We start from the raw sequence: 10,310 nt of genomic DNA on the forward strand, positions 1-10,310 counted from the left end.
CATTTGCTCAATTTGAACTACATTTGAACACAAAGTGTGGAGTTACAGTAACTTGTACTAGTTCAGATACAAAGCTTTTGCCTCCAGTTCTCAAGGTTGTACCCTGATGAAGTTCACTGTGGACAAAAAGTGTGACTTTAACAAAGGACCCTTAGACATGTTGTTGTGTGATTTCGTTGAAAGGCAATCTTTTTTTTAACCTTGACCAAGTAGTTTTAGTTGCCTGAACACGCAGCACACACACGCACACACGCTGTGTGTGTGTGTTGTAATCTGAGCTTCTCTTTGTTTACCAAGCCTGCTGCGCTTGCCTTTAGTGCATGTGCGTGCATGTCAGTGCATGTGAGCGTGCCCCACTGGTTAGCTCCTTTGGCCTCCACACTGCGCTCATACAGCTGCTGACGTCGTTACGGCTGATAAGCAGTCGTCTAAGAAGCGTAGCGCCCACCGTTAAACACTGTTTAGCCGTTGCCATGTTGAGAGCCGTGAGGAATCGATAGAATTGATATGAATTTTGATTTTAGCCCCTTTAAGTAGCAGTGCGTTAAGCTCTCATGGCCACTGTAGAAGGATTATTGGGAACTAAAACAGAGATTTGCTGACGTTGAATTTATTTGTATTGTGAAATAGAAGTACTTGCAGAAGTGCATGTAATTACTATTCCTTATCCTCTATTTAGGGAGGGAAGTTCCAGTGGTGTGAATCATGACCACGAGACAGTACTTATCTGAAACAGAGGACCAAAGCAGACAACATGAACGGAGGAAAGGTCAAGATTTTGTAAGGATCAAAAAAAAAAGGTATGTTCTGCTTTGGCAAAATCAATTTACAGACAAAGAAATATATAGTAGGTTGTCCGACAGAGAGTTCCCTTAGAACTCTTGTGAACAAAATGTTAGAAAGAGAAGTCCAAATGGACTTATTTGGGATTTTGGAGGGCTGTGTAAAAAGTGCTGTCAACACCAATTAATTTTGATATTTTGTTATAGAGGGAGAGAGGTACTGATATTGTTTTACTGCGAGTGGTATTTTCTAAATAACCCTACAACCCTTTAAACCCAGTGTGCTACGGTGGCCGCTAAATTCATACAATGTTGCGTAAATAAAAATGTGATGACGTGGGCTGGCGCCAAAATGTACACCATTTGAGAAAAATGGCTTCACAGAACGAGGCCCTCCTCTCCGTGAGTTGTAATAACATATACAAAAATGCGTCACTAACGCAAGCTATTTACTATTTACTTTTAAGTAAAAGGAACTTGGGAACACTTTTCGTAATACATTTTTTGATGATATTGCAGGTACCAATTGAATGCGTAGATAATGCAGATGGACTTCCTGGTGTAGTCATATACGACGATAAGACATTTCGCATTCCTTATCAACAAGTAAGGTTTATACTATTTAGTTTGAAGTGATATGATATGTACTGGATTTGGGAGGACTAGTGCTGCGTAAGAAGTAGCAGAAGCCGTGGTAAACTGAATGAGTCGTGTATGGTAGCAACATTAGCAGTGTTAGCCTAGCCAACAGTGGAAATGTATTTAGAAATGCATTTAACCGTGTGGGGAAGTAACAATGAATTTCATTTTTGATGACATTTCAGATTGAACGTTGTGGCAACAAGTAATTGTTGAGGAAGCGTGTTAGTGTTACTTTTTAAGCGTACATTGAATGACGTTTTTCTTAACTCATGAATCTATTTTTGCTGTAGTTGGATTTATGTATTCTTTTTTTCTCTTTGCGTGGCTAGGGGGCTGCTTCTGGTGCTGGACATGGACCTCACAGGTTAATGTAGTTTAAAGACATATCCACTTTACTTTACACAGCGATGTCTTACTTTAATGTCACCCTGAATTTAAAGTTTGTGTGGGCACGATCCACTAACATGCCACTAATCTATCTCATTTACTTCTACGTCTCTCTGTGCAACTGTTGCGTTGTAGTTCTGTGAGACCTTTCCAATCCCCCCATCATGAGGATGAGGAAACTGCCATGGAGTGGGATCCTCCAGACTCAAACTGATGCAAAGGATCGTGGATCTCCTCTCAATCAAAGTAAATTTTCCTTGACAGACCTTTTCCCCAAATATTGTCCTCTTCAAAAGGAGAGCAAAGGACGTTGAGCTACAAGAAGCTCAGAGAGTGTTTGTGCGTTCTGAAATATGTTTAGCTTTATTTCATCAGATGTTCACTCTTATTAAATATAACTGAATAACATTATAAGATTTAATGGTCTAAAGACACTCCACTTTTCTTTTGTTTTTCTCACAGTCACATTCTCACCGGAGGAGGAAGAAGAGGAAGAGGAGAAGGAGGCACCTACAATTCAGAGATTAAGCTGAAATTTGTATTTAAGCTGAAATGTGCCTTTTTGACTAGCAGGTTCTTTGTAATTTTATTTTTTATTTAACCTTTATTTAACCAGGAGAGTCTCATTGAGATTAAAAATGTCTTTTTCAAAAGAGACCTGGCCAAGTAATATACAGTAATATACCACTATTTCAGGGTTTATAGCCATGCAACTTATTTTTACACACAATGATGTGTGACTGATGTGGGAATGTGAATATTGACATTTCTAAGATTTGAGGCAGCTATTATTCTTTGGCTAACCAAAATGTGAACATATTATATAGTATAGCTATGTTTTATTATTTGTATAATTTATATTATTATATTATTGTTTTATTTAAAGGACTATTTAGGTAGTCAACAAAAAACAAAGTACCTGACATAAAGAATAAAGTTGAAACACATAGGTGGGTGATAATTTATACTTTATGCTTTATAAATAGTCAAACCAGACGGGGTCATTTCTGACAACGGGTGTGATTATGTGCTGACATTAGAAAAATGTAAATGATTCAAAAACAGCATCCTCACTAAACTTTCTTTAAAGTTTAAAGCTTTAAGTTTCATTTTATTTTCACTAAAAAAAAGTATACCTGCACTTTACTAGTGTATTCTATTTCTTAAACTGCTCTACAAATTTTATTAATGACTTTATTAAATCTACTTTTCCTTCTTTATGTTTTGATGCAGCTAATGGTTTTATGTGAAGCAATTTGAATTGCCTTGTTGTGTAAATGAAACTCTTTGATAAACCTACCGTAGGTTTTTCAATTGGTTGTGCTCTTTGTGTAAAATAAAGGATAAACATGATGTACCAGTGCAGATTATGATTAACTTATGCAGTACTCACCTCTTCATTCAAAGTGTTCAGCGGCAGCTCAGGTGTTAAGAGTAACTCGAGAGTGGACAACAAGAAATAATGGTTTGTAAGATAGGATACTTATTTTTAAAGATATACAAGTTTACACAATGATACACATTACTTTCTCTGGATTATGTTAAAACCTATTCTTGCTCACTACGTCATCCAGAGTGAACAGCAGCAGCTCAGGTAAGATTATGATAAAGAACTGTTAGTAAGATAAACTTGAATTATTAAATAAATATAAACTATGTTTCTATATAATATAGGATATTTAAGGTCATTTTCTCTCCAAGTCAGAAGCCATTTACTTACCTTTTAGTACGCAGTGAACGGCAGCAGCTCATTTGAAGCAAGACGCAAAGGTCAGCTGTCACGGTTCAACTACATTTACCGTTCGTTGTGAGCCTTCACCAAACGGTCAAGTTCACATCCACGTCTGTCCAAAATGTCCTCACTTCATCATTTTAGACATTTGTGTGACATCGTCTTGAGGTTATGACCAAAAAACATTTTTTTGTGAGGTCACAGTGATCTAAATCATAGCTATGTTCAAAATAGCTACAAATACAAACTGGGTTTGGAAATATACTGAATTGGTGGAGAACATGAAAAGAAGAACGGCAACAAAATGGATCAGTGCACTTTAACACTTTAATATATAATAATAACAAAACCTGAAACAGCAGTTGCATAGTTTAGAGCTGCAAGAATCTCAATACCCATTGTTCATTTCACTTGGTTGAGGTAAGAATTATAAGGCCTCACAAAGTGACTTTAAGCAGGATGGCTACAGGCTAAAGTGCACACCTGCTTTTAATACATTATTACATTTAAAAAGATCTCATCAATGTATGAATAACACCGGGAACATAAGACTCCACTGTACAAAAACAAAACTGTACCAAATTCCTTGTTCACAGCAAATCGCTGAAACACAAACACACATTCAAGCATCCCAACAATGAGACACGTAACAGACACAAGCACTTTGTTCATTGTGAGACAAACACTCTTACAAGAACAAAAGAAAAGACAAAACAGAAATAAAAATGAAACGTAAGTCAGCAGCTGCAGTAGTAATTCGTCTGAGAGGCACATCTGTGGGAGCGGTCATTGGCTGATGGGGTGTCTGACTTTTGACACTTTGGGGTCAGATCAGCAGACTCAGAGGTGGAGGCGCCCCTGACTGCGTCTAGTATGGAGAGGAACCTGAAACAGAGGCTTCAGATTAGATCAGACCAGCTGACAGAGGTGTGTGTGTGTGTGTGTCTCTGGGGAAAACAAACCGTGGGTGTTTCTGGACTGCCGAACGGTGAGAGTTCTAGTGAGTTCTCTTTGTCAGAGGAGCTGTTGTGGCGATGCTGGGCGAACTTTCTCTTTAGCGCTTGAGCGATGAGAGCCGCTGGGTCGTTAAGTGATGCTGCGCCTCCCTTACTGCACCTCCTTCCGACTGGTCTCCCCCCCGGTGACCTACAGAGAAAAGAAGGGAAAAATGTCGAAGCCCCTCCGCTCACTCCTCCCTTAACAAGACTGTGGTAACGGGAGCTGCCGAGCGCAAAACTCAAAAAAACAAATGCCTACCTCTCGACTGAGCGCAATTTCACTTGATTTAAGTCCTTGAGAACATCCAGCATGGATGGGAACCCTTTTGCTTGCGAGTCCCGGGGCTTGAGCTGAGCCTTGTCAAGGTTGTTGCCGTTCGTCCTGCGCTGGCGGATCAGCTCTAATATGGACGGAGTCTCAGCGAGGGAGTCAAGGCAGGGAGGAGGAGGAGGTGGTGGTGGTGGCGGGGGAGCCGCACAGCGAGGCGTGGAGGTGAGATCTCGCGGAAGGGTAGAAGACATCAAAGGCGAGCCCGGGGTATTCAAGGACTCCGTCCGACCTAACGAGACGTTGAAAGAGCACAGAATGGTTGTTAAAATCGCTTGACTTGACATTTTTGCGTATCTCGCGAAAAGATGTCGAGACAAGATACAAAGAGTGTGCACCTGAGGCTGGAGCGGCCGTAACGATCATGGCTATCTGAGCTCGTAGTTTGAGCAGCTCGCTCTCCAGCGCTGTGATCTTCTTCAGAGCGTCTGGACCGGCCGATCTGCCTCCCGGCTGGGCTTTATTTTTGGCCAGTCCTGGGAATCTCACCACGTCCCGATTTACAGTATTTCCCTTCTTCTTCTTCGGAGGTAAACGGTTCCTATTGAGACCATATATCAGTTTCAATATTTAATATTTTCACAACCGAAACAAACTAATCAAGTGTGTTTTCATAAATCCATGCAGGTAATGCATTTCGAAGATGAATTGCATGTAAATGAAGGAGATAGTGACAATTTCAAAGATACTTTGGAACACTTTATGGGACATTTCACCCCATTTTAGTTAACCATCAAACTATATTGTGTACAGTAAGACAGTTTGTCTCTGTACTCCACAAAGATTATGTCCAATTTAGTGCTTTCCTTTATGGAGATCAGTGTACTCACTGAGAAAAGAGTCTCTTCTTTCTAGCGATACAGTGTACCTATTACATTTTATGAAATCCACCATTTTGCCAATATAAAAGGACAAAATATTTTGTCTAATGAACAACCAACATGGTTTTGTTTTCTGTAAACTTGCAGTGGCCAGAATTAACCTGACCGTGTGTTTGTATTGTGTCCTTACCTGGTCTTGGCAAAGCTCTCCCCCTCATCCTCAAACACCCACATGACGTCAGCGAACGAGGGGATGGCCGGTGTCTCCACAGGGTTGTCGTCGTAACCGTTGGGCCCATAGCTGAGCAGAGGGACCTAAGGACCAAACGAAGATTTACACACTTTGACCCTGACTACATGAGAGAAAAGAAATAACAGAAAATGGTTTAAACTTGGAAGGAAGGTGCACCACTGTAAAATGAGTGAATGTCTTTGGTGTGTGTGTGTGTGTCGTGTTAAAACAAACAAGCACTTTAGCTCAGCTTAGGATACAGTGTTGCTTCTTCTTAGGAAGTACTATGTGACAAATGTATCATTTAAAATCAGGTCACAAATGTTTCTTTATTAGCATGGTTATAAGCAAGTCTTAACAAAACGCACATAGTTCCACTTGTGTGGCTGTGTTGAATTTGAAGAGGCAAAGACAAACGTATGGTTCCAGATCATCTTCAGTCTGTCAGAAAGTAGGACGGTACCTGAAAGTGGACGCGTGGTGTAGGCATCAGAGGGAGGTTGGTCCCAATCATCCGCACAACGCTGCGATACTGGCCGCACAGCTGACTGTCCCACACTGGAACCAGCTACAAGCACAAAAACAATCTTGGTTGAAAATTGATAGTCTTCCAACTTCGCTCAGTCAGTTAACTTTTAGGGGGCAAGGTGACACTGCTGCTGATACTTGGCACCGATAAAAGCAAATATTAAGCCCCATGATATCCCTAGACATCCCTGTAGCAGCGTGTCGTTGGACTCACCATGTCTGGAGCCACTCCAAAATACTCCAGGACGACGCGCAGCACATCCGTAATATCCTCTACTAAAGACATTGGAAGGACTTTTTTTTTTTTTTTTTTTAATGCACCAGCTGATGACTGCAAAGATCCTCTTTCTGCTGACTAACTTAGTAAGAGGCCAACGCAGAGTGGACGGCACCAAGTCACATACTTTACACCTGAAACGAGACAAAACAGACAACGCAGCAAAGTCAGGACGTGAATTCTAACATGAAGAAGACAATTACAACATGAACCTAATGCAAGAAGTTAAGAGTTAATATATCTCAGCTAGACTTTAAAAGAACTTTAGTCGGCTCCACTACTGTAATGTTGTCTTTAGAGGCCTCTCTAAAACAGTACTACTATAAATAACTGAGTAGTGTTTTGGGACATTTTCTTTATTTTAATATATTATTGTAGTGTTAATTATAATTTGACCCTTTGTTTCTTTAATATCTAAATGTATACTTGGCTCCTATTTAAACCCTTAGGTGCTATACAAATGACCTTAACTGTTACCTTTACTGCTCTAGAGTGAAATAGGTTAATCTTGAAAAGCCAGTAATTTACACTATAAAAGAAAACCTACCAAAAACAAATGTGCACGTTTATGATAGACAGTTTATAATACAGAATGGCTGAGAGAATTCAAATAAACCCTTTTTTTGGATGTCATATTACAAACTTTAAATCCTCGAGTCTACCGTTGGATGCTGACTTGGGGGAACAAATCGTGTTGGATCAGCACAAGCGAAGGTCCAGAGTGGATTTTAGCTTTACCCTTAGAAGAGTAACCTGCTGGGGGCAATGCAGTCAGCTCGCACCGCACCGCAGTATTTCCTTCTGTGGAGCTGCGTGGCTCATCATAACTAAACCGCCACACCAGGAAAACATACGGGATAAACTGAAATATGTGCGTACTTACTGTGGACTTTTCTTGTCAAAACGTGCATTGGAAGCTATATTTGTCCGATATCTTCATAGTAACCGATAATATAAACTGTGACTGCAGGTAAACACCAAGAACTTAGCTCACGAGTCCGGGAAGCAAGTCTGTGTGAAGTCAAATAAAGCTGCAGCAGCATCGACTCCTCTGATTGGCTGTAGATACAGAAGTAATATGAACAGCCAATAGGAGAAGGCGATCGTGCAGCGGAGGCAACGGCTGGTCGACCAATTGTGTGTCACGGAAGCCCAGCACCAAATTTGTATTTTTGTACACGAGCTGCTTCTTCTCCCGGGTAAGAAAACATCACAAAAAACTTAATTTTTACCACATTCATCGTACGTTAAGGGTGTTTATATTATTATTTGTTGTGGGAATCGTATAATTCTGTGTTCAAACGGTGCAACGGAACAAAATAATGTGTTTTTCGTACGTTGGTCCGCTTCTTCACGCTTCAAAAGTAGCTAACGTTAGCATCTTTAGCTAGCCACAACGTTAACGCTCGCGACTAACGCTAGCTTCTTACCTTGAGCTTCCTAGTTTAAACACACATCAGTAACCGTCACGTTATCTAAAATCATCCAGTCATAACGTTGACTTACTTTTTCCTAACTTAGTTCAACGTTCATCACGGCACCGAGTTTAATTGACGTTACCCTTTAATACCATTCTCCGTTTCAGATGATGGACGCACTGTCGGTAGTGAGTCAGCTGCGGGACCTGGCTTCCGAGCCGCAGAACCGAGAGGTGATCGTCCAGGATGAGGGCTGTCTCCCCGGGCTGGTTCTCTTCCTGGACCACCAGAATCCAGACGTGCTGTTTGCAACCGTCCAGGTGGGTGATGGAGGCTGAACTCGTCCTGCATCCTCCTGCTGAATACACATTAAAGGCACCAGACCAGTGTTTTATGCCTATGTTTACCAGAGGCACATTTGAACACGTAGGGTCGCTGAGTGGATCAATGTACTGCTTATTTGAATCCGTCTTTTGTCCTCAGACCCTGCGCTACTTAGCCGAGTTGACCCCCAACATATCCACCATGAAGAATGAACTGGGTATGATGGTGAGCCTGGAGAATCTCATTGGAAGGTGAGGAGATGTTTTTTGGCAGCTCGAATGTGTTTTTCTACTTGCAATTTCCAATAAGATTTAACTTTTTTTCTCATATGCATTTAGTATTTCATGTAATAGCACTTGGACCCAAATATGTGGATGGCAATTCAGGGTTTTGTAACCAAGCTACATTAAATATAATGTCTCTCCATATAGGGAGGGCCTGTCTGTTGACATCACTGCCTTGGCCCAGGAGTTGTTTGGCATTCTGAGTGCACCTGTGCGACGCATACCTGAGAGGGAGAGTATAAAGAAATCCCAGTTCTTTATCAACTCCTCCCACAAGAAGGCCAAGTCTGTCACTCTTCACATCCAGGGGCTGGACAGCACTGTGAGTGGGCTAACTGACAAACACACACACACTCCTATGCATGACAACAACTATACTTATTATTATTGCCAGCAAGTTACTAATGTTAACTAACGGTCTCCCTCTCGTATCAAGGACCAGCGAGGCTTGTGTGAGGAGGCTCTTCTAAAGGTCAAAGGAGTGATCAGCTTCACCTTCCAGATGGCTTCCAAGAGATGCACGGTCCGCATCCGTTCTGACCTGCCCACTGAGGTACAACATGTTCTATCAGCGTCTGCTTAGGAAGAAACTGGCCTGTTAAAATCCCTGTAGTTATATTCAACATTAGTATTGTTGTATTATCAAATCCGCTTCTGATCTTTGGCTGATGTCTATTAATTCCTGTCACCTCCTTCCCTGGTGTTTATAATTTCCAGAGTCTGGCGTCCGCCATTGCTGCCACTAAGGTGTTGTCAGCTCAGCAGGTGGTTAAGAATGAGGCAGGAGAAGAGGTGAGCGGGGGTCATAGAGCACACATTTTGACGGCGCACTATTTGAGTATCCAGGGGAGAATAAACCAAGGATCGTTTTCTTCAGGTTTTTATCCTTCTGAACCAGTCTGGTGTGGAGGTGCAGCAAAACTCCCCTCTACCAGACTACCTCCCAGAAGAAGAGGAGAGCCCAGAGAGGGAGGTCGACCGAGCCATTTCCCGCACCACAGCGAAGGGAGATTCCAGTGGAAGCTGGCTCGGCTCTGCCGCCAGTTTCCTCACCAAAACGTTCTACTGGTGAGGTTTGATTCCCTGCGATCCAGTGACGCAAAGTTGTGCTAAAAGACTACAACTGCTCTGTATGTTACAGAAGTGGACATTACTGGATGTTGGCACACCACACGCCAACATCCTGGCTTTGTGTGCATGGTCAACTTCACCAACTTGACATCAGTTCTTGTGAAAAACTACAAGTTATCAACATGTGCAGAAGTGGGTTCCTTAGTTGAATGGAGACGCACTTGAAAAATATCTTTTGTCTCTGAACATACATTTTTCTTTTCTATCCACTTGATGTACATATTTTCTTAATCTCGGTCAAACTGTCCACTTTCTCTCACGTGTATAAAAAAATTCATGACTGTCGCTGTCTGTGCAGTTAGAAGATTGTGTTCTGTATATCCTGCTGTTTGTTGGTAGTTGTTTTGGTTTCTGCTGAAATAAATCTACGAAGTATTCCATGTTTTCAATGTGCACTGTAAATTATTTTATCTTCCCACTATTCTG

At 41.5% G+C, this 10,310-nt stretch overlaps 2 protein-coding genes and 1 long non-coding RNA gene across 4 annotated transcripts; 2 read left to right on the forward strand and 1 right to left on the reverse strand.

Annotated features, from left to right (window-relative positions):
- Positions 1-743: 743 nt before the first annotated feature.
- On the forward strand, positions 744-3,164 carry LOC306711606. 2 transcript variants are annotated; one of them, XR_013767527.1, is made up of 5 exons: positions 748-800; positions 1,302-1,388; positions 1,754-1,788; positions 1,947-2,057; positions 2,274-3,164. It is a non-coding gene; the product is annotated as an uncharacterized lncRNA (long non-coding RNA). The 2 variants fall into 2 exon arrangements; XR_013767526.1 differs by lacking the exon at positions 1,302-1,388 and having other exon boundaries at positions 744-800.
- Positions 3,165-3,862: 698 nt separating this feature from the next.
- mtfr2 (mitochondrial fission regulator 2) lies at positions 3,863-7,741 on the reverse strand. Its single transcript, XM_079180399.1, has 8 exons — positions 7,611-7,741; positions 6,665-6,861; positions 6,386-6,490; positions 5,881-6,005; positions 5,208-5,410; positions 4,801-5,101; positions 4,506-4,689; positions 3,863-4,428 (listed from the first exon to the last, which is right to left on the reverse strand). Exons 2-8 carry the CDS (start codon positions 6,734-6,736, stop codon positions 4,384-4,386), a joined length of 1,035 nt encoding a protein of 344 aa, XP_079036525.1. The 5' UTR covers positions 6,737-6,861; positions 7,611-7,741; the 3' UTR covers positions 3,863-4,383.
- A 152-nt stretch (positions 7,742-7,893) lies between these two features.
- armc1l (armadillo repeat containing 1, like) lies at positions 7,894-10,268 on the forward strand. Its single transcript, XM_079180390.1, has 7 exons — positions 7,894-7,926; positions 8,313-8,465; positions 8,629-8,720; positions 8,901-9,075; positions 9,190-9,306; positions 9,471-9,545; positions 9,631-10,268. Exons 2-7 carry the CDS (start codon positions 8,313-8,315, stop codon positions 9,823-9,825), a joined length of 807 nt encoding a protein of 268 aa, XP_079036516.1. The 5' UTR covers positions 7,894-7,926; the 3' UTR covers positions 9,826-10,268.
- The last annotated feature ends 42 nt before the right edge of the window (positions 10,269-10,310 follow it).

Source organism: Pholis gunnellus, assembly GCF_910591455.1.
Source record: "Pholis gunnellus genome assembly, chromosome: 19".
Lineage (NCBI taxonomy): Eukaryota > Metazoa > Chordata > Actinopteri > Perciformes > Pholidae > Pholis > Pholis gunnellus.